Source organism: Brachyhypopomus gauderio, unplaced genomic scaffold, assembly GCF_052324685.1.
Source record: "Brachyhypopomus gauderio isolate BG-103 unplaced genomic scaffold, BGAUD_0.2 sc151, whole genome shotgun sequence".
In the NCBI taxonomy this organism is placed as follows: Eukaryota; Metazoa; Chordata; class Actinopteri; order Gymnotiformes; family Hypopomidae; genus Brachyhypopomus; species Brachyhypopomus gauderio.
The window spans coordinates 332175-356272 of NW_027506972.1; the positions used below are offsets into that span (position 1 = coordinate 332175).

Consider the following 24098-nt stretch of genomic DNA (forward strand, 5'->3'; position numbering starts at 1 on the left):
GAAAATAGATATAGATAGATGTGAATATAACAGTGATTGTGACACGTATTTAGGATGCCGCATGTCGGTAGCTCTGTATACCTGCCGATCTTGGATAAATGGTTTAGCCCTTTTAGAATGAGGGCATGGCTAAAGGTTTAAAAAACGAGTAGTTAAGACAAATGAGGGGGGGAGGGGGGGTGTAGAAATAAAGATTTGTGTGGTTTGCACCTGGTAATTTTGATTAATGTTAAGTCTGTAACTATTTATAAGAATGTGGTACTATATTTGCATTTTATTACACATTGTTTAATTCTGATATATTGCTCAGATCAAATCTTATTTTTTTACAAGCTTAAACAGTTTCCGCTTTTTCTGTGGTTTAATTTTTGCTTGTATGAACAGAGACCGTATATAAACCGTCACTGGTATGAACAGAGACCGTATATGTACCGTCACTGGTATGAACTGGTGGTACTGCTGTTGCCGCTGGTCCCAGATGTACTGGAGGTGTAAAACACACCGTATATGTGTAGACATCTGCAGCACGACGATAATAAGACCATCGTAAGATCAGTCCAAATGGAACAGACGCATTTAAGACACTTTTTCCAGACGTATTGGAGACGTATATGTTACGCTCCTGTGACGTCACACTACTCCTCCCTCTTCCGCCACGGCGACCAATGAAATTTCAGATGTAATATCGTCCCAGATTGGCTGATTGGCTACGTTGTGCGCAACATTAAATTCCGCTAACGGCCATTTCAGTCTAATCGTGTCGATTAATGAGTTGGTACAAAGGCTGTTTGATCCGCAGGTAGGCTGTGATTTAACTGTGTTTGTATGATTTAATGTTGTTTGTATGATATAACTGTGTTTGTATGATTTAATTGTGTTTGTATGATATAACTGTGTTTGTATGATTTAATGTTGTTTGTATGATATAACTGTGTTTGTATGATTTTATGTTGTTTGTATGATATAACTGTGTTTGTATGATTTAATTGTGTTGTGATTGTGTTTGTTGGGCTAATAGTGCAGACGGCTAGTCAAGTTGAACAGAACTAGCCTAGCTAACGGGTGCGAGCAGTTAGCTAGTTGGCTAATTATATATTTTAAATTTCACTTTGATTTGTGTGTCTGTGTGAGCAATTTTATTAATCTTTATTGACTATTTTTGTAGTGATTTTTGCTATACATCTACGCTGGGCTACCCAGTTATCTCTACTGAAAGGTGTAGTTAGCAGCCTAACTTGAGTAGAATGGGAATCTACGTCACGACGCATTGCATGCTGGGTAGTGGCCGGCATACTTTAGGACGCGGATTCAGTGGAGCGTGTAAATCAGACCTGAGCAACATAAGTGTAAAATAATATTATAAACCTTTAGATCAGACCTGGGCCAACATCTATTTAACAAAGCCAGTTTAAGATGGTCTCTACCTGTAAATCAGACCTGAGCAACATAAGTGTCCATCATAAATTACAACATAAATGAAACAAACATCTGTCGTGCGCGCAATACAACTGACGCTTTTATTTTGAAAGGTGTGTGTGTGTGTGTGTGTGTGTGTGTGTGTGGTAGAAACACTGTAGGTGATCAGCCACAAGTAAACTTTCACGAGTGACCGTAGCGCGCGACTCCGCGAACGGCAGCGTTTATGTGGGAGTGTAAACGGGGGAAGGAACATTTACCTGATTATGTTTGTGTTTCAGGTTTGAAAAGTGCTGGAAGTAAGGCTAAAGTACTTGAAAATGCTTGAAATTGTAGCTATTTCGATTCACAACACGTATCTGACTGAACAGTGGGGTATTCCAGAAGGCGGATTAAGACTAAAGCGGGTAAGTAAACTCGGTTAACAAACTCGGGTTTTCCGTTCCAGAAACCGAGCTGAGATAACCCGAGTCAGCTGGGAAATATTGACATGGACCTTGAATGTGCCGTAGAAGTGCTTTAAAGCGGCGCGAGGGTCCGCGCTTCAGCGCAATGAACAAAGTCACGTTTAAATGGTTCATACACCTTTATAAGGTGGAATTAAAGCACTTGTACGTCACTTTCAAGGTCCAGTTCAATATTTCCCAGTAAGTTTAACATAATTAAGTTAAATATTTATATATATATATACTCGAAATGATTAGAAATAATTAGCTTTTTAATCACATTATTTAATGGCGGTTTATTTTCAAAACGCCCAATCTTAACGTCTTCACCTTCTCATGTTTCGTTCTGGAATTACAAGAAGCTTGTATTTGTTAACATAATACAAGAGAACTGTTCAGTCAGATTTGTTGTGAAACGAAGTAGCTACAATTTCAAGCATTTTCAAGTACTTTAGCCTAAATTCCAGCACACTTCAAACCTGAAACACAAAGCAACATTAAAATTCGTCAGGTAAATGTTCCTTCCCCTGTTTTTGAGGGGTGCTTGTTTGTTGTTTCCTATAAACTTGTTCAGCTTGTGGAGATGAATGATGAGTAAGTTAAAAATTATTTGCACTGATTTAATGATTCTTCTTCTCTACACCACACTTTCACCAATTATACATATTTTCAGAATAGTTTTACCAGTACCAGCTATTCAAAATATATAATTTGGTGCATTTTACTATGGAATAAGGTTGAGTAGAATTAAGTTTATCGTTTGTGTGGCCCTCTGACACAATTCAGGTTTCTCATGTGGCCCCTTGTAAAAATTAATTGACCACCCCTGGTGTAAATGGTAAACGCATCATCACTTACCGCGACAATTTAAATACAGAATAAAAAAACGGTATATTGACAAAATAATGTGCATTAATGGGCTTGATCCATATAAACATGATGTATGGACAAATGATTACAATGAGCTACCACGATTAATGTTTCCAGCTACCTGTTTGTGGCGTGAGCACCTACACATTTGAGCAGTTCAAAAAATTATGAATCTCTGGAAGCTCGTCTACAGTTCACAAATGGATGTATGCAGGACCTTCAGATTTTCAGAGTGAATGATCAGAAAACAGTAGTTCTCACAGGTAGGTTTATGTATCATTACTAGCTATATGTACTCTATGTATAGAGAATGGGCATGCGACGTCAGCAGAAAAGCACTAAAGACTCAATGCATTTTTTTTTTTTGTAGGTTTTGCACTCAGCGCCTCGGGGAACCTCCGATCAAACCGTGGGTGATCATCAGCTCTAGTGGTCAGGTGGACTGCGCACACTGCACATGCATGGCTGGCATCAGAGTCCTGTACACACACTGGGGCTCTCCTGTTTAAGATTGAAGTAGCAGTGTGGATACGGGTGACCAAAACGGTCACTGATGTTCCAGCCTATTAGATGATGCCTGCTAATGTTGACAAGGTTCAAGCAGAGGCGGCTCACAAGATTGACTTCTCCACTGGTGCAGCTAAGAGGAAGGCACTTGACATGCGCATCAGAGAGAAAATTAAGCCGGGTATACGTACTCGTGTCTGTTCCAGAAATCTGTGTGAGCATAAACCCACACTGCTTGTCTCCCTTGCTTCAGCTTTTGCAAACTCATAGCAAAGCTGTTTGTGTTTCTGGGATGGAGGACTACTACCATAATTATGCAGACCCTGTTAAGCCAGTGGTAGTCATTATTGCATCTTCGTGACCACAGAGGGATGTGAATTGTCTGTTCTGCAGCACTGAGTCTTACACATCTGGTAGCGCCAAGAGGCTGAAGCAGCTGCAGTGGAACTTCAGACAAAACAGCAGCATCGATCCCCGTCTGGTACACATCAAGAGCAGTAAGAATAACGGCTTCAAATTTCAAAGCTGTTATCTCTACCGGTGTCACCAGACCAGCCATGTCAATTGTGAGAAACGTGTGCTACCCTAAAAAAACGGCAACCACAGCTGCCATAAAATGGGGAGTAGATCATGAAGCAAGGCAAGCCTATGTGAAGCTGTTAAAATAGCATATTAATTGTAGGTAAATATGTGCAATTATTTGTTTACTGCCACTTTACCTGTTGTCTGCACTACATTGAGATTTACTTTACTTAATTACATTGCTGTTTTACAAATAAAGAGACTTAAAACTGAAGTGATCTATTATTTATTTACAGTATGCATGTTTGTTGCATATTCAATTCATTATTTCATGGCTTAAACTTCCCAAACACTTGGGCACACATTAGTTAAAGCACAGCACACAGACATGGTGACATCACAGACACACAGACATCGCCCGTTGTGAGTGCGATTGTGGCACTTGAAAACACAGCAAGCATTCACCATATCGTAATTCGTAATAGATTAAGTTAAAGAAAACTGAGCCTCGTAGTTAACCAGTCGCTACTGTAGCTTCCGTGTCCTAAACTCCCGTAATGCAATGCGTCTTTCGTGTCTGCTGACGTCACATTCCCATGCTCTATTAAACTCGTGGCTCCTTTAAACTTTGACAGTCGGATGTTTGTCAGAGTTCTGCCAACTGGACCCGACTCGAAGGAAGATGTCTTCATTCAACGGCGTCTTGCCAGCTGCAAAAAAGGAAGAGAAGGGGCGAAACGTCCAGGTCGTCGTGCGCTGCAGGTATGTTCACTCTCCACACAACACTCATCTAACGGGCTAGAACAAGCACGACCCGTCAGTGTCTGATGAACAGTGTGAAATGTTTTGCAGACCGTTCAACTCTGTGGAGCGTAAATCTGGTTCGCACGGTGTCGTCATGTGTGATCACAGCAGAAAAGAGGTGGTCGTACGCACCGGAGGTGTCCATGACATGACGGCTAGAAAAACGTACACCTTTGACATGGTGGGTGTTTTGGACTGTTATCTAGCGTGTGCAAGTTGTTACGTACATGATGTCCTGTTGTGAGTGGGCTGAATCATGCTAGTTCACTCAAACATCAGCCACCCACACTTTTGAATTGAAATGTGTAGGTGTTCGGTCCGCCTGCCAAGCAGATTGATGTGTACAGAAGCGTGGTGTGTCCCATTTTAGACGAGGTTATTATGGGATACAACTGCACAATTTTTGCGTGAGTGGATTTTGAGCCAACATCTCCAGTCAAAAAACAATTATGTACCTTTCCCATATTTGTGCATTAACGGCTGTTTTTTTTTAAACCCCATTTAAAGCTATGGACAGACAGGAACAGGGAAGACCTTCACAATGGAGGGGGAACGGACCCCCAATGAAGGATTTACCTGGGAGGAGGTAAAATGGAAGTGCACACCTGGCTGTGGAAGGTGTTGTGGGATTTTATACTGACTCATTCTCCCACCCACAGGATCCCCTGGCTGGAATCATCCCTCGTACACTCCACCAGATCTTCGAGAAGCTCACCAGTAATGGCACAGAGTTCTCGGTGAAGGTGTCCCTGTTGGAGATCTACAATGAAGAACTGTTTGACCTCCTCAGCCCCTCACCCGATGTCACAGAACGCCTGCAGCTGTTTGATGACCCCCGAAACAAGGTCTGTGATCTGTTAACCCGGTCCACTTGGTGGTCATTTGCATAAACGAGAAGTGAGATGAGTGAAAGTGTGTGATTGATTGGTCCTGGCTTATTGAATTTTGCTACGAGTACTAAACTGTGTGTTTCAGACGCGAGACAATTTACAGTTCTTTTATTTTTGGGTCAAGAGGGCTGTAATCGTGAGGGGGCTGGAGGAGATCACCGTGCATAACAAGAACGAGGTGTACCAGATCCTGGAAAGAGGTGCTGCCAAGAGGAAGACCGCCTCCACGCTGATGAACGCCTACTCCAGGTAGGAACGCAAGTCCCGTGGACCTCGCTTCCATGTTACAGCACTGGTGTGGTAGTCTGTGGGTGCAACTCCTACTTGGGCCATGTGGATGAAGGAATATAACGGGAACCTTCATCAGTATTGTTTTGAATTACTGGTGTTTTTGTAAACTAAGAAATGAACTGGAGTGCTGAGAGACTAACAGTCTTGAAGCCTGGCAAACCCTGTCCTCAAGACTTGTGGTGTAACTCGATTTGCTTGTGTTCTTCCTGAACCTCTGTCTGATTTAGCCGCTCCCACTCGGTCTTCTCGGTCACCATTCACATGAAGGAGATCACAATGGATGGAGAAGAGCTGGTGAAGATCGGCAAACTTAACCTGGTGAGGCTTCCTGCTTTCCTACAGTGGCATGTTCACGTACATCACCAGAGTGATCCTATATTCCTAAATGCAGGCATGATAATCAGTCACCTTTCGGCGAAATTCGCCGTTTTGAAGTTGAAAAGGGTGACCTACGTGAATCGTGTAGATCCGATGAGTTTTTTGTTTGGGGGGGGGGTCGGGAGATTATATGTATTAATTATCATATTGACGTAATAAGCAAACAGACCACTTCCGAAATCGGCAATTTCAATGACACAGTGGCCAGCAGTTTCCGCCCAGAACCTTCATAGAGGCCAAATAGCGTTTCAATCATACGAACGTTCTTCATTCATGTTATTCATTTACTGCTAAGCGTGACGAGAAGCAGGACCTAGTGCTACACCGGGGACAAGGCAGAAGATCGTACATTTACCACTACATTTACCAGAGCGTACATTTACCACTACATTTACCAGATCATACATTTATCACTACATTTACCAGATCGTACATTTACCACTACATTTACCACTACATTTATCAGATCGTACATTTACCACTATATTTATCAGATCGTACATTTACCACTATATTTATCAGATCGTACATTTACCACTATATTTACCAGATCGTACATTTACCACTACATTTACCAGATCGTACATTTGCCACTACATTTACCAGATCGTACATTTGCCACTACATTTACCAGATCGTACATTTGCCACTACATTTACCAGATCGTACATTTGCCACTACATTTACCAGATCGTACATTTGCCACTATATTTACCAGATCGTACATTTGCCACTATATTTACCAGATCGTACATTTGCCACTACATTTACCAGATCGTACATTTGCCACTATATTTACCAGATCGTACATTTGCCACTACATTTACCAGATCGTACATTTACCACTACATTTACCAGATCGTACATTTACCACTACATTTACCAGATCGTACATTTCCCAGTGGATTTAATTGGGTTATTAATGGTTTCAATCGTTTTCATATTTTGCGGTAAAACGTTACTGCCGTTCGCTACAGCGTTGAACACTGTCAGATCTAGCCACAAGCTCTTGTGATAAATAGGTAGATAGATAGGCCTATTAAGTTCGCGTCAACCCCGTGTAGTTAACGGTGACATAAAATAAGAATCAAGATTTTTTTCTAGTGTGTCTGTAGTTGTAACTGGTGAATCCAGGGACGTGTGAGGACATTCGCACCAGGGCTGAAAAGGTTGAAGATGAAGTAAACTCTTGTCATTTGAGTCTACCCTGTGCTTTAGCCCATGTTAGAAAATAAAAACACGTGAACCTGGTATTTTTACACTCATTTTCGCCGCTGATGTATTTATTGGTTCATTAAGACGTAATGGCTTTGACTGAGCCATCTGGAATGGCGAAAGCGGCCTCGCGCGTTTACGGATCTGGCTCCATACATTGAATCCATTGACATGACAATCAAAAAAATTTTTTATGGATTTTACTATATTTTACGGAGCCTGTAAGGTGACATCATGTAAAAAAAATTAATAACGCGTGGCCACGACTTAATAACGCGTGGGAACGAGATACTAATGTCGCCTTTCACACGTGGCAACAAAGTTTATTTTTTCACAGCAAAGCAAGCAGATCCCAGGGATGTTCGCGAACTGACTGCCCAAGGAAGGTAAACCTGGCCTTATATAAAGTAATACTTAATTATCTTGTTCGCACGCGTTAATTATCTCGTTCGCACGCGTCAGTAAGTCATTCGCACGCGTTAGTAAGTCGTTTGCATGCCTTAGTAAGTCGTGGCCACGCGTTATTATATTTTTTACATGATGTCACCTTACGGGCTCCGTAATATTTGGCATCACCTGTCGCTGTATCCCCGTACACCAGCAGCCACCCCCCCAAGGTCGTCGTATACCCATGACGTCACATGGCAACGCCCCGTCGCCGTATCCCCATGACGTCACATGCCCCGCCCCCCCGTCTTCTCACCTTTTTAACCCCTGACCCATTTTCATGCCTGTAAATGGCTCTACAGCAGGGATGTCAAAGTCAAATACACCGAGGGCCAAAAAACCAAATTTGCTACAAGCCGAGGGCCAGATGGTTCAATGTTTATTAAAACATATTAAAATGATTGCACACAGCCTATTGAACCAAGACCTAACACAGTGTATATTATTTAATGCTTAAATGAATAAAGCAATATTTTCTTATGGATCTGTCAGTAATTTCAAGTGAAAATATTTTTCAACAAGCAAACATGAATAAAGTAATAAAGGTTTAAATGGGTGGAATTTAAGCTAAAGTACTTGAAAATGCTTGAAATTGTAACTACTTCGTTTCACAACAAATAGCTATCTGACTGAACAGTTCTCTTTTATTAGGCTACGTTAACAAATACGAGCCTCTTGTAATTCCAGGACGAAACATGAGAGAACGTGAAGGCATTAATATTGGGCGTTTTGAAAATAAAAAACCATTAAATAATGTGAATAAAAAGCGAATTATTTCGAATCATTTCGAGTATATGTATACATATTTAACTTAATTAAGTTTAACGTGCTGGGAAATATTGAAATGGACCTTGAAAGTGACGTACAAGTGCTTGAATTCCACCTTATAAAAGTATGAACCCTGCAAACATGACTTTGTTCATTGCGCTGAGGCGCGGCGCGCGCAAAGTACAAAATTTGAGAGATGCACGACCTCGCGAATCGACAGCGCGCGAGACGCTCGCGCACGAGCTGAGCCACTGCGATTACGTAATTTTTGCCACGCTGACCCTCGCCGCTTGTGCGCGCTGCAGTGACTTCGCGGGCTACCGTTGCATTGTGGTGAATGTAGTGTTTGTGCGTGCAAAACACCAGCGGGCGGCTGTGGCCTGCGGGCCGGTTCTAACAGTAATTAAATATCATCCAGGGGGCCATAGATAATCAATTCACGGGCCGGATCTGGCCCGCGGGCCTTGACTTTGACATATGTGCTCTACAGTATAAATTTACTATTGAAACCAAACCTGTATACAGCACCTGTGCATATGTAATGGTGTTGTACATTTTAGTCTCTGTAAGCATGCATATCTTTCCTGGCTCCTTAATCGGTCTGTTGTCCCCGCCCCCTCTGTGCAGGTGGACCTGGCAGGCAGTGAGAACATTGGCCGTTCGGGAGCAGTGGATAAGCGTGCGCGTGAGGCTGGCAACATCAACCAGTCCCTGCTCACTCTGGGCCGGGTCATCAATGCGCTGGTGGAACGTCGACCCCATGTGCCCTACAGGGAGTCCAAGCTCACCCGCATCCTGCAGGACTCCCTGGGCGGACACACCAAGACCTCCATCATCGCCACCGTCTCCCCGGCCTCCATCAACATGGAGGTGTGTTCCAGCTGACTGGACTTCACTCTCACACACTCTCAGCTTGTGAGCGGTTCTGAGGAATGGATGCTACAAAGCTTGAGTTGTTTACACATTTATCTTATCTCGTATGTATTTTTCAAGGAGGTGTTCAAATTGTCTCTGAACTTGCTGTCTTGGGTGAGAAGGTTTATTAAAAATGACATCTGGTCTCGTCCCCATGCTGTGACTAACTGTTGACCAACCGCAGGAGACCCTTAGCACGCTGGATTATGCGAACAGGGCAAAGAACATCATGAACAAGCCCGAGGTGAACCAGAAACTCACCAAGAGGACTCTGATCAAGGCACGTGTCCCCCCCCCATATGCGCTTGTGTAGATTTCATTAATTTAATTTCTTTTAGAATGAACAATTTCTTCAATTGTCCAGGAATACACAGAGGAGATCGAACGTCTGAAGCGTGACTTGGCTGCCACTCGTGATAAACATGGCGTGTTTCTCTCTCCGGAGAACTACGAGTACGTTGAGACGGCAGGCCTTCAGAAGCCCCGTGTGCCTTTGTGGTGCTTTGAGAACACTACATGAACTGTGATGGTGTTTTTATGAGAAACAGCCTCCATCAGTTCTCCTAAAAATAAATAATTAGTTTAATATATATTTTTTATTATTCTTTAAAATGGGGTAGTCAGTCAAATTTTATTTATATAGCGCTTTTTACACCTTTTGTCACAATGCAGCTTTACGAGTGTCCGAGTCCTAGCCCCCAGTGAGCAAGCCAAGGGCGACAGTGACAAGGAGGGCAGCCATGTGGAGAAATGAAACAGGGAAAATTAGCTCTGTATAAGGACATATACAGGACAGATGATATTATAAACATTTCTGAGTATGGCAGCAACTCCGGCACTAAGTTAAATTATTACAGCCTAGCTAAAAAAGGCAGAACCAGAAGGTAACATAGGCTTGGGGGCATTCTGAGACAATGGCATCCATCCACTGCACGGTCAACAAACTTGAGTGACCACGAACAGTGACAGGACGACAGCACCAGCGCCCCAGTCTACCCTAAAATCCTTCGCCTATGAACCCCTGGATCTGTACCTTTATCTAAGGGGGGATATTATCAAACACTAAACTAAATGGAAGTGTTTTATAGTCTTTAATGTCATCCTAAAACTCCTCAGTTGAAGGTTTGTGTTTGTGTAGGAGTATTAACACCAAGCTGGTGAGTCAGGAGGAGCAGATTGCACAGTACACAGAACGCATCACTGCCGTGGAGGAGGAGCTAAAACTGGTAAGCCACTCCCACTCAATCACTCACCTGCTCACCCACCTTTCTGCTTCCTGTATTCTTGGGGTGCTTGGGGGTCTTTCAACCAGTCAAGTCTGACAGTCAAACATGCTCATTAGAATAAAAGTTGTGTGTGTAAATGAGTGTTGGTTGAATATTTGGCATCAAACAAACATTTTAGCCTATCATTTGTCATTGGGTTCACCACTGGTTTGATGTTTTGACTTGAAACATACGTAAACTTCATTGGAACTTATTTCATTGTGTTTCCTAGATGTTGCAGTTGTTCTCGGACAGCAAGCAGAAATTGGAACAGTGTAGTGAGGACCTGCAGGAGAAGAACCAGCTCCTGGAAGATGCTCACAAGAACCTAAAGGAGACCAGGCAGAGGCTGACCCAGGAGGAGTTCATCACCACTCAGCTGCAGACCACAGAGGGCAAACTGTACAGCACGGCTGACCAGGTCGGTCACTGTGGTTGCCAAACGTCCCCAAACTACTCTGTTTAGAAAGGGAGGAGCTTTGTGCTGCGGGGCGTTTGGGTCGGGCTGACGGCCCGTTTGCTGTCCCGTTGCAGCTGCTGAGCGCGGCGGAGGCCAGCACCACCGACGTGGGCGGCCTGCACGCCAAACTGCAGCGTGTGCGGGTGGTGGAGGAGCACAACAGCGCCGCCCAGTGGAGCTTCGCCCAGCGCATCGAGCGGAACTGCAGCAGCATGCACACAGCACTGCAGGAGCAGAGCGCACGGCACGCCGCCATGATGGACCAGTACCGCCACAGCGTGGGTCAGTCGCACACCCGCACTGTGCCGTCGTAGGCGGGGCGTGGAGCCAACATGGCTGCTGAAAATGAAGCCTTGAGTTGACCGGGGTCAGATTTACGATGATATGTAGCTGTAGGTCTGAGCTCCACGTTCTCACCGGCGCCACCGCTGTTTTCAATGCAGCAGTTTGCCAGTTAAGAGCAGAGAGACCGTTTTGTTCAGGTTCTAATGTGCAAGTTGGTTATTGCTTCCACGCCTACTCTCAAAAGCAGGATGGGGCTACTGGTAGATGTTGGTCCTTTATGTGCCCGCTAACCCCCTCTCCCTCCCTCCCTCTCCCCCTCTAGCGGAGCTGCTGGAGGGGACTGGCGGTGTGTGTGAGGAGGCCCTGGCCTCCATGCTGAGCTCCTGCGGTGCTCTCCGGGAGGTGGTTGGGGAAGGGCTGGATGGCTGTAAGAGCATGCTGCTGCAGCACGAGGCCCTCACGGAGGACAACCGGGACGCCATCTTCCATTTGCTGGTCAGTGGGTCCGCCCCTCCCTTGTCTGTTCTGGCCTGTGGTCCCGCCCTTCGTCTGTCTGATCCTAATTCAGTTGTGGGCCGTCAGGACTTTTCTTACCCCACAATGGATGAAGGAGATGAAGAAATAGATTTGGTGGCAGATTTTCAATTTCATTTTCAAGATGGACTTTTGAAGAATAGCTAGACATTAATAAAGGCTAGCTACCTTTGGAGTTCGACGACCTGTCACAAACAGGAAGAGGATTTGTCTGCCACGTTCAGGTTACAAAGTAGTTGTTGGTAGTTTTCTATCCATAGCTTCAATGGCGGTAGAAGGACTCCTTGGTGTAACCGAAATGAACAAATAATCTGTACGACGGAGTAATTGAACTGTTTTTGAGGAGGTGGATGGATTTTGTTTTTGGAGAGTAAAATGTTGCTATTTCTAAATAATATTGCAAGTTTGAGGTTATTATTGATGTTTTTATGTGTTGCTGTATCTGCAGTAGAAGGACACTTGTTCACTTCTGGTTTGTTTAGGACTTGATCTGCGATGCAATGGCTCCTTCATACTGTATTTCTGCATATGAAGATGGTTTTTGTAACCATAAATTTGTTTGAGGGGTAGATTGTTTGACATTACTGGAAGCCTAGGTGTGAAATGTACGGTCCACCACGGTCTAACCCAGGGGTCGGCAACCTTTGAGACATGGAGTGCCAACTTCAACATGTCTAGTCAATGAGTGTGCCACTATCAACAAATAAAATTGGAGCGGGGGGGGGGGGGGGTGTAAATGGACACAGATTAAGTATTATATCGCGATCGATCGCCAAGTTTAAACACCTCCGCCGTTTGGGTGAGGTCTGTGGAGTCGTGTGCTACGGTCACTCGCGAAAGTATAATCCATTAATATTAATTATATTAATTTATATATATTTTTTGCTGATGGCAGCCATAGGTTACCGACCCCTGCTCTAAACTAAACTTGACTTTTAGAAATGTGTCCTAGTCATAACTGACCTGTTGGACTGGTGTTCAGAGATGGTGCTGGACTGTAGCTGATGAGTTTCTCATGTGGTTTGGCCTGTGGATTGTTGCACATGGTGAGTTGTGTTGGGACCTCTGTGGTAAGCATGTGTTAAGGGCTTCTTTGCCCAACAGAACCAGCACAAGCATCAGCTGCAAGATGTTCTCCTGGCTCAGGCTCTTCCTGGCATGAGGGCGGTCATGGCCCTCAACGACAATCTGAAACAGACGCTCCTCAGATATGATGTTCTGGCCCAAAAGGTGCGTTGACGACCTGCGTGTGTTGAGACCATCTAGGTGGTGATGGTGTGATGTTGGTGAACACGGTGAAAAGGTATTCACGGTCATTCTTATTTACTCTCTTCCCCGCTGTTTAGATAGAGGGTATGAAGGTGGAGATGGAAGAGTTTTTCACAAGCCACATGGAGGCGCTGGAGAGCATGAGGGAGACTGCTGTGCAGGGTTTCAGCGCCCTCCAAACCCAACATGATGCCCTCAAACAGCAGATCGGGCAGGCCAGTCACAAACACCAGACGGTGCGTCTTTCACTTGTAAAATATCAGATTAAACTGGAACGGTCTCCCTCTACAAAGATGAACAAAGTCTATTGGCATGGCCTGATGTGAGTTTGTTGGACTGTGCTTGTGTAGTGCTGCTGTTTGCCACTAGAGGGCAGCAAGTTAACGGTTCTCGCCCTGTCTTGCAGCGGGTCGGTCACCTCCTCCAGTGCGTTCAGGACCAGATGAAGCTCCTGGCTCTCGACACCCAGACCGACTTTGAAGGACTCGGAGGGACGTCGGAAGCACAGAGACCTGCGATGGAGGATCTGAAGAACACACTAGAGGGGTGAGGAGAGCTGGAGTATTGGTCTCACGTAAATGCACAGGGTTTTCTGTTACCATGGAAGCATCCTCATCAGTCATATGTACTAGGTTAAACTCTTCTTAAGCCCAGGGTACCCGCGGGTCCTTAAAAAGTCTTAAAATGCCTTAAATTTAGTTTTCCATATTCAAGGCCTAAAAATGTCTTAAAATGTCTGGAATTTTATGAGGGGAGGCATTCAATTATTATAAGTGTGTGTTGTTCAGTTGTTCTGGCGCGATGTGAACTTTGCCGAATCTAGCGCTAGGACCATGCAGAAAATAACCGCTCCAGGGTCCTAGTGCTAGATTCCTAGCGTTGGAGTATACGGCCTCAACAACGTCAACAATTTTCGTCCCCCCCCCTCAACAATTCTCGTCGTCGTCCCCCCCCCCCCGTCAACGATGTGGAACACACCTGCATCCCCAGTATAATAGTATTTTTTCTTGTGAGAGGTATTAAAAAGGTCTTAAAAGTCATTGAATTTGAGATTTAAAAATGTGCAGATACCCTGTAAGCCCCTCTGTCCAATGATATCCAACCATTCTCCCAAAGCCCTTCCCCCCAACACATGCACGGGGGGGTGGAGGGGTTGTGCAGTTTTAATATAGACAAAAAATAAATGATGTAAAATCATAACATGGTGTGTTGCCCCCTCTCAGTAAATGCGAGGCAGCTCAGACCAAGGTGTCGCTGGTCAGTGCCGGTCTGGGCTCAGGGGCGGACAGCGTGGTGGTGGAAATGGCGGCTGCCACTGCACAGGGCCAGACTGCACTGGAGGGGTGTGGTCATTCCTGTAGCCTCCTGTACACCTCTCTGGACTCGCTGGCTAACTCGGGCCTCCAGTGGTGCCACACGGCCAGGGACTCGACCGAGAAGCACTCCCAGGAACAGCTTGGCCTCATCGGGGAGATCAAGACTGCCCAGCAAGCCTTGCTGGAGGTAATGTATGATGCAGGATGGTTTGAGTTCTAGTCCTGGGAGCTCTGCAGAGAAACAAAATGACTCTTTTGTCCCGCAGAGACAGTGTCTGTGGAGTTGTACTCATGTTGAATGTTGTATGTTTATCCCCATGTTCTTGCTTTAGGCCTGTAACTCGTAGTCTCAGAGGGTGGGTTCTGTAACTCGTAGTCTCAGAGGGTGGGTTCTGTAACTCGTAGTCTCAGAGGGTGGGTTCTGTAACTCGTAGTCTCAGAGGGTGGGTTCTGCGGACCCTGAGATGGACAACTTCACTAATCCCAACCCCTTAGTTTAGGTGTTGCTTCTGTCAAGCCCACACTCACCATGTTAATCTACAGCGTTTTCATTACTGTGAGAAGTATTCCATGTAGAACGCCCTATGTAGGTGTTTCACTGCCTCATGTTGTACACACTTGGATGCATATCTAAGTATTAAAATGGTGTGTGTGCATGCAGTGTGTGAAGGAGCGCACACAGGCCGAAACGGAAGCCAGCCAAGCTCGCCTCGCTCCTCTGCGGCAGGATCTTGACAGGGTCCTGAAGGGTGTTGAATTACAGACAGGCAGGAACCAGGCCACCCTGCAGCAGGACAGAGAGGGGCTGTCTGCCCTCGCCACTCAGACGCTGGACGCAGTCACAAGCTTCCTCGGCACTGAACTGCAGCAGGACCTGCCCACAGGTGAGGGGTGTGGCCATGCCTCAGAGGGCCAGCCTGCTGGGCAAGGGGTGTGGCTACATCTAATGGGTGTGGCCAATGGCTGAGGGACAAGCTCATTTTAGGTGCATGTGTAGCAGAAGTACTGCAAAAGCTGTTGTGGAAACCAGTAGTGTACTGTACAAAGGTCGTGTAAACTGACCCGGTAAACTGAGCTCTGATGTCCAGCAGTTTTAACCAGTCGCTATTTAACCTTAAACTCACAATGCCAACACAATGTCCGTGTTCAGGCACCACACCAAAGCGCAAGCAGTACGTGTTCCCGCGTGCACTGGACCCGCTACGGAGCAGGGCGGAGCTGGAGGCGGAGTTTAGAGTCCAGCAGGAGCAGCTAATGAGCGCGCTCAGTCAGTGCGAACCTGTCGCCGAAGAAAAAGAAGAGGAGGAGGAGGAGGAGGAACCTGTTGATCAGGTACAGCACAAGCTGGCTGCCAGATCACACACAACACTGGTGTCTCATCTTGATCTGGAGACGTCTCCCACAATGCAGTATAACTGTTGTGCCCTGCCCTATGATTGGGGGGGGGGGGGGGGGGTGCATCATGGAATGTAAAACTTCCTCTTGGCACAGCTGAGCAAACGGACAGCAGTGCGTGAAACTGACCTCCCGTGAAGTTTACCTGAATACAGGTCACCTTCTATACACTCAAGCCATTTTATAAAAATATTATAAATGCATTCTAGGGCACCCACTCTTCATATACACGTATCTACACAATGTATTTTACGGGGGGGGGGGGGATTTATTGGGTCATTGGTCATTTTCCTCCTTTGTATTTGTAGGGCTCCCTGGAGGACGAGGGCAGCGGCTCCAGCGACTGTAACTTGACTCAACAGTCCATAACAGATGAGAACCTGATTTGCTACGAGGAAGGACGCATCCCCTTCTTTAAGGTACCCTCTTTACTGCTGCCTAGTGTGGCCACTCCCTGGAGGGGAGGGGCCCTGGTGCTGCCATGTGTTTGAATTGTGGCTTGTGAGGTTTGCCAGTGCCGCACCATCACTTTGCTGTCTGGTCATTGGGTGATTAGTGCCTTCTATAGTGGCACCTGCGTTTATGCTTGTGCACCTATGACTTAAAATGTTTTGGTACGTTAAACTGATGATTGCTATTGTTGGTTAGGTATGTGAATGGGTTAGGGTTGGACAATAACTATCTATATATCACAATAGAAAATGTTTCAATAATGGCGATTTTTTTTATTTTTTTTTTTTACCACATTTTCAATATTTTGATAAACATTACAATGTTCATAACAGGGTGCTGCGGTTAGTTCATTGTGTTCAGTGACTGACGTCCACCATATGCAGCCTGTGCTAGTTTTGGTTTGGCTCCATCGTGACGCGTACTAGCTGCAAAATGAGCATCGCTGACCATAATACAAATGTGACTGAATGAGCTACATGGAGCGATAATAAAGCAGACAAAATAGTTGATAAAGGGGGAACTGGTGTGGAAGTGGTTCGGATATGAATGTTCAACTTGTATAGTGCCTTTCTAGATACTCAAGGTATCCAAGATATTAATACTGAAAGCTCACAGGTTTGTTTGACAGTGATGTGTTTCATGTTCATATATGAAGGCTGAATACAAATTACAGGTTGACTTAATTTTATTTCTAAAGTAAATAGTTTTATAGCAGGAAGTTTCATATACTTGACAATAAATTTTTCAGATATTTGTAGGTACAGACATCTCTTGTGGGCATTCTTGGCAGATTTTTGTGGCTTTTATATTATCAGAATTATCATTGACTGAAATTAATAAATATGATATAAATTTTGCCCATATTGTCCAGCCCTAGCATGGGTCTTATTTTAGAATCACACATTTCTACTTCCTGTTTCTATTTCTACTAACCAGAGTACGCTTATTTGAAATCAGCCTGTGGTAAATTCAACTAAGATGAGATCACTAATGGATGGCTATTCATTCACTACTATCACCATCTCCTTGCAGAAAAAGACCAGGAAGGAGAACCCCCGGAACCGGTCCAAGCTGGGGGACAGCGAGAGTGTGACTGAGTGAAATTTCATCACTCACTGTGTTTCAAACTAATAAAGGCTCGATCTGAAACTGATTCACCCTTTATTCTTGATCCCTTTTCCGACACTGGACTGTGATTATCACCAGGGGCAGATCTAGAAATATTAATGGGGTGGCGAGAGGGGGGCAGGAGTTTGAGGGGTGGCAACATATGGCAGATGTATTTATTCTGAATTTAATCAGTTTGATGAGAAATAGTGTATATACACTACACTTAATAAAATAAATAAATAAATTTAAAAAATCAAATGACTGGCAGCTACGGCTGCCAAACAAACTTTAATTTTAAAGTAAAAAACCCTGATTTAAATTGAGTGGAAAACAATAAATTTACAGAAAAATTCATTAAACATTCTGCAGAGAAATACCGTTATTTTACAGATTTTTCCTGGATTATTATGATTTAGCACTTTAAAAAAAGTGACAGCACTAAGTTTTGCAGAGGAATATCGGTATTTTACAACTTTTCCCTGAATTATTACGATTAAGCACTTTCAATAAAGTGACAGCACACTTTTAAGTTCTGCAGAGAAATACTGTAATTTTAAATTTTTCCTGCCCATATTCATCATGACTTCCAGGACAAACTCAAATGTGCAATGCAAATTGCAGTTATTTTATACAAATGAAAAAGTATACCAATGTTGAGCACCTCAATGTCCTCCATCACTTTTAATCATTTAAATTCCCAGGACTGTACTCAGTGTCTCTCTCCATCACCAGTATCAGCCTGAACACAACTACAAACACATTGTGAAATGAAAGATACACTCTATCATTTACATGTAGGGCATTTAGCAGATGCTCTTATCCAGAGCGCCTTACGAAGTGTTTTGCCATCTGTTCACAGAATTAATTCTAAATAGTACAATAGATAGGTCAGAATTCAAAATACCCTCGAACCAGAATATTACTAAGCTACAGAAATCAATGCAAATACCTAGATGTACACACAAACAGGCTGAATATTGCAAAACTACAGGAATTAAAATGATACCTACAAGAAATGCAAATTCACATAGGTACTATATCATACAACGGAAACAACTATGACAAGTGCTAGAGATTTAGTCTGTTCTACAGATGAGTCTTCAGTCTACATTTGAAGACTGCTAAGGACTCTGCGGTTTGGACAACCAATGGAAGCTCATTCCACTATCTCGGAGCCAGGACAGGTCTTGAAGTTTTTTTTCCGTGAGACTATGCATGGCGTTTTAAGCCAAGCCGTACTTGAGGTTCAAAGTACTTTGGGTTTGGATGGGGCTTTGACCATGGCCATCATGTAGGGAGGGGTTGGTCCATTTTTGGCTTTGCAGGCAAGCATTGAGGTTTTAGATCTGATGTATGCAGCTACTGGGAGGCAGTAAAGAGAATGCAGCACTGGAGTGACATGAACTTGGGGAGATTGAAGACCAGTCGTGCTGTTGCATTCTGTATGAGTTTGTAGAGGTCTGATGACCCATAGAGAAAGATCCGTAAGTAAGCAGTTGCAGTAGTCCAGCTTTGAGATGATGAGAGACTGTACAAGCACCTGGGTAGCTTCCTGTGAAAGAAAGGGTTGTATTCTCCGTATGTTGCAGAGAAGAAATCTGCAGGATATGGTCATTGGCCACTCAGAGAAGTGACAAGCAGAAGTCTGCCTGTTAAAAAGTTGCAGTCAAAATCCAAAGTTAGCAGCTGGTAATTTTGTGCCAATAACATTACAAATATAGTTATTATGAGCTGAAATTTTTACCTTCTTTTGGCCATTCCCGTTTAGGGGTCGCCACAGCGGATCAAACTCCTCCATCTGGCCCTGTCCATCCAAGAATGAAAACTGCAAAGCCATTTCAAAAAGGGATCAGACTTCTCTGTTATGTTGAATCATAACAATGACATCTGTGAATTGGCACTTAATCTTGGAAAACACACAAACAGTGAAGAGAGATTCAGGAGGTGGCAATTTGGCCTCAACATAATGGCCAAATTGATTTGTACTGTGAGCTAGTGCTCCTGCTCTGGGCTGTGATGTTCCTGCTCTGTTCTGTGTTGCGTTCTAGCTCTGTACAGTAAACAAAATGTAGGTCAAACTTGGCACATATAATTTTTTTGCCTTACATATTTAACCCTTTGGTTTTGTTGACCTCACGTTTTTTACTATAGCGTTCCTGGTCTACAAAGACCGGTTTTAACACAAAAAATTTTTTTCACCACCAAATTTATTGGTTTTATTAAACACTTTTAACTGTGAACAACATCTCAGATAGTTATCATGAATTTATAGAAAATATCTAGTGAAAATACAAATGCACTGAAAATATATTACAAAAGAAACATACCAAACTCAAAAAATACCAATACAAAAAATACCAAACTCAACATGGTGTGTGTGTGTGTGTCTGTGTGCACGTGGGTATGTGAATTCATGCACGAGTGGCATGTCACATACTAAAAGCTCATGTCCGTAGGTGGTCGGGAAGTCGAAAAACGAACCAGGAAGTGGAAGAGGAAGTGACTTTCCCGAGGTCGTAGGGTCATGAAATTTCATAGGGGATGTCTGGGAGGGCACTGGAGCAACATACTGTAAGCACGAGTCCGAAAGCCAAGTGGAATTTTCACGGAATTTTCCACTGCCAATCTATTTGAATGGGATCCCACTTTCAATCTATTTCCATATGTCAAGTAGATTGGAATTGGGATGCCATTCAAATACATTGACTTAAAGTATTTTAATTTAAATAAATGACTGAAACACTTCAAAAACCATTTATTCATGTTCCCCATGTCTGGTTTATGCAAGCTGAGTGGTCAGAGTTTTGAAATTCCACTGTCCAATACCCCACTATTTTGATGACTTGAATTAATTGGAAGTGGGATCTCCAGATCTCAGCTTTGGAACACGATAGCACGATTCTTTTACCACTCCTCTCTAAGTTTGAGTCCCCCTGACTCCCTGTGTGTTTGGTGAAGTTTGCAGAAAGTCAAAATTTTGGCTAAAAAAAAAAACTCAATTTTGACTTTCTGCAATCTTCTCCAAACTCACACAGTGAGTCAGGCACACCTAAACTTAGTGCTGAGCGTTGAAGTGCGTGGCCGGAAGTAGGTGTTCCCATGGGCCGATTGGCTTGAGACTTGATAGGGGGTAGTGTGGGGCCCCTAAAATGACATATTTAAGCCCCGCCCCCTAAAAGTGGGCGGGGCCGGAAGTAGGTGTTCCCATGGGCCAATCGGCTCAAAACTTTGCAGGGGAGTTCTATTAGGGACCACAAACAACATACTAAAAGCTCGTGTCCGTAGGTGGTCGGGAAGTCGAAAAACGAACCAGTAAGTGGAACAGGAAGTGACTTTCCCGAGGTCGTAGGGTCATGAAATTTCATAGGGGATGTCTGGGAGGGCACTGGAGCAACATACTGTAAGCACGAGTCCGAAAGCCAAGTGGAATTTTCACGGATTTTTCCACTTCCAATCTATTTGAATGGGATCCCACTTCCAATCTATTTCTGTTATTATGGGATGCCTATTCAAATAGATTGCTATTGGGATGTTTTGTGATTACCGATCCCACTTCCAATCTATTTCTAGTATTATGGGATGCCTATTCAAATAGATTGCAAGTGGGATGTTTTGTGATTACCGATCCCACTTCCAATCTATTTCTGTTATTATGGGATGCCTATTCAAATAGATTGCAATTGGGATGTTGGCCACTACCCACCCCAGGTGGGCGTGTACAAAGTTCAGAATTAGAGTTAACACTAGAGCTCCTGAGAATTCAGGATTCTGAGGACACCACCCCTCCTTCTTCTCCTTCTTGCCAGCAATTAGCAAAGCCAAACATCACCCTTTATTATGTTAATTCACAGAGCAAGACTGAGGCAGCAGCCTCACCCAGAAAGTCTCTGATCACAGAGATCACAGATCACAGATCACAAACAAGCAGAAACACAAATGCTTCTATCAAATGCTTCTAACAAATATAGATAGATAGATAGATAGATAGATAGAGAGGTAGTATAAGAAATGTACAAAGAGCAAGATTCAAGCCTGCTGTTTAGATCACAAACAAGCAGAAACACAAATGCTTCTATCAAATGCTTCTAACACAAATATAGATAGATAGTATAAGAAATGTACAAAGAGCAAGATTCAAGCCTGCTGTTTAGATCATAAACAAGCAGAAACACAAATGCTTCTATCAAATGCTTCTAACACAAATATAGATAGATAGATAGTATAAGAAATGTACAAAGAGCAAGATTCAAGCCTGCTGTTTAGATCACAAACAAGCAGAAACACAAATGCTTCTATCAAATGCTTCTAACACAAATATAGATAGATAGTATAAGAAATGTACAAAGAGCAAGATTCAAGCCTGCTGTTTAGATCATAAACAAGCAGAAACACAAATGCTTCTATCAAATGCTTCTAACACAAATATAGATAGATAGTATAAGAAATGTACAAAAAGCAAGATTCAAGCCTGCTGTTTAGATCACAAACAAGCAGAAACACAAATGCTTCTATCAAATGCTTCTAACACAAATATAGATAGATAGTATAAGAAATGTACAAAGAGCAAGATTCAAGCCTGCTGTTTAGATCACAAACAAGCAGAAACACAAATGCTTCTATCAAATGCTTCTAACACAAATATAGATAGATAGTATAAGAAATGTACAAAGAGCAAGATTCAAGCCTGCTGTTTAGATCATAAACAAGCAGAAACACAAATGCTTCTATCAAATGCTTCTAACACAAATATAGATAGATAGATAGATAGATAGATAGATAGTATAAGAAATGTACAAAGAGCAAGATTCAAGCCTGCTGTTTAGATCACAAACAAGCAGAAACACAAATGCTTCTATCAAATGCTTCTAACACAAATATAGATAGATAGATAGTATAAGAAATGTACAAAGAGCAAGATTCAAGCCTGCTGTTTAGATCATAAACAAGCAGAAACACAAATGCTTCTATCAAATGCTTCTAACACAAATATAGATAGATAGATAGTATAAGAAATGTACAAAGAGCAAGATTCAAGCCTGCTGTTTAGATCACAAACAAGCAGAAACACAAATGCTTCTATCAAATGCTTCTAACACAAATATAGATAGATAGATAGTATAAGAAATGTACAAAGAGCAAGATTCAAGCCTGCTGTTTAGATCATAAACAAGCAGAAACACAAATGCTTCTATCAAATGCTTCTAACACAAATATAGATAGATAGATAGTATAAGAAATGTACAAAGAGCAAGATTCAAGCCTGCTGTTTAGATCACAAACAAGCAGAAACACAAATGCTTCTATCAAATGCTTCTAACACAAATATAGATAGATAGTATAAGAAATGTACAAAGAGCAAGATTCAAGCCTGCTGTTTAGATCATAAACAAGCAGAAACACAAATGCTTCTATCAAATGCTTCTAACACAAATATAGATAGATAGTATAAGAAATGTACAAAGAGCAAGATTCAAGCCTGCTGTTTAGATCACAAACAAGCAGAAACACAAATGCTTCTATCAAATGCTTCTAACACAAATATAGATAGATAGATAGTATAAGAAATGTACAAAGAGCAAGATTCAAGCCTGCTGTTTAGATCACAAACAAGCAGAAACACAAATGCTTCTATCAAATGCTTCTAACACAAATATAGATAGATAGTATAAGAAATGTACAAAGAGCAAGATTCAAGCCTGCTGTTTAGATCATAAACAAGCAGAAACACAAATGCTTCTATCAAATGCTTCTAACACAAATATAGATAGATAGATAGATAGATAGATAGATAGTATAAGAAATGTACAAAGAGCAAGATTCAAGCCTGCTGTTTAGATCACAAACAAGCAGAAACACAAATGCTTCTATCAAATGCTTCTAACACAAATATAGATAGATAGATAGTATAAGAAATGTACAAAGAGCAAGATTCAAGCCTGCTGTTTAGATCATAAACAAGCAGAAACACAAATGCTTCTATCAAATGCTTCTAACACAAATATAGATAGATAGATAGTATAAGAAATGTACAAAGAGCAAGATTCAAGCCTGCTGTTTAGATCACAAACAAGCAGAAACACAAATGCTTCTATCAAATGCTTCTAAAACAAATATAGATAGATAGTATAAGAAATGTACAAAGAGCAAGATTCAAGCCTGCTGTTTAGATCACAAACAAGCAGAAACACAAATGCTTCTATCAAATGCTTCTAACACAAATATATATAGATAGATAGATAGATAGAGAGCACATGAATTTGTTTTCCTGTCTTTTCCTCTCCTTTTCCAGCCTGCTGTTTAGATCACAACATTTATCAGTGATGCAGTGATGCAACGCGACCATGCAAATTTTCGCTAGCAATAATATGGAATTTCCTATATAACATTAGCATCAAGCTAATTGCGCCATATAATTTCTTAGCTTTTCAAATGCGAATTCAAACGCGGAAACAGAAAGTGTTTGATTACAACAAATATTATATAGTATAGTATATGAAATATACAAAGAGCAAGAGTCAAACATTTTTATTTATTTTAATTGT

General features: G+C 42.7%; 1 protein-coding gene across 4 annotated transcripts; it reads left to right on the forward strand.

The window, feature by feature from the left end:
• Positions 1 to 671: 671 nt before the first annotated feature.
• Positions 672 to 17599, forward strand: LOC143500468 (kinesin-like protein KIF11). 4 transcript variants are annotated; one of them, XM_076994599.1, is made up of 26 exons: positions 2312 to 2456; positions 2850 to 2995; positions 3103 to 3453; positions 3633 to 3736; positions 4397 to 4523; positions 4614 to 4746; positions 4875 to 4972; positions 5073 to 5151; positions 5225 to 5410; positions 5580 to 5704; positions 5974 to 6064; positions 9182 to 9424; positions 9654 to 9749; positions 9834 to 9922; positions 10608 to 10695; positions 10967 to 11155; positions 11269 to 11476; positions 11802 to 11974; positions 13118 to 13243; positions 13360 to 13518; positions 13689 to 13828; positions 14506 to 14785; positions 15260 to 15482; positions 15749 to 15930; positions 16302 to 16412; positions 17479 to 17599. In XM_076994599.1, exons 5-26 carry the CDS (start codon positions 4444 to 4446, stop codon positions 17545 to 17547), a joined length of 3168 nt encoding a protein of 1055 aa, XP_076850714.1. In that variant the 5' UTR covers positions 2312 to 2456; positions 2850 to 2995; positions 3103 to 3453; positions 3633 to 3736; positions 4397 to 4443; the 3' UTR covers positions 17548 to 17599. The 4 variants fall into 4 exon arrangements, with proteins under 4 accessions (XP_076850712.1, XP_076850714.1, XP_076850713.1 ...); XM_076994598.1 differs by having other exon boundaries at positions 3103 to 3736; XM_076994597.1 differs by lacking the exons at positions 2312 to 2456; positions 2850 to 2995; positions 3103 to 3453; positions 3633 to 3736 and adding an exon at positions 672 to 799.
• Positions 17600 to 24098: the final 6499 nt, after the last annotated feature.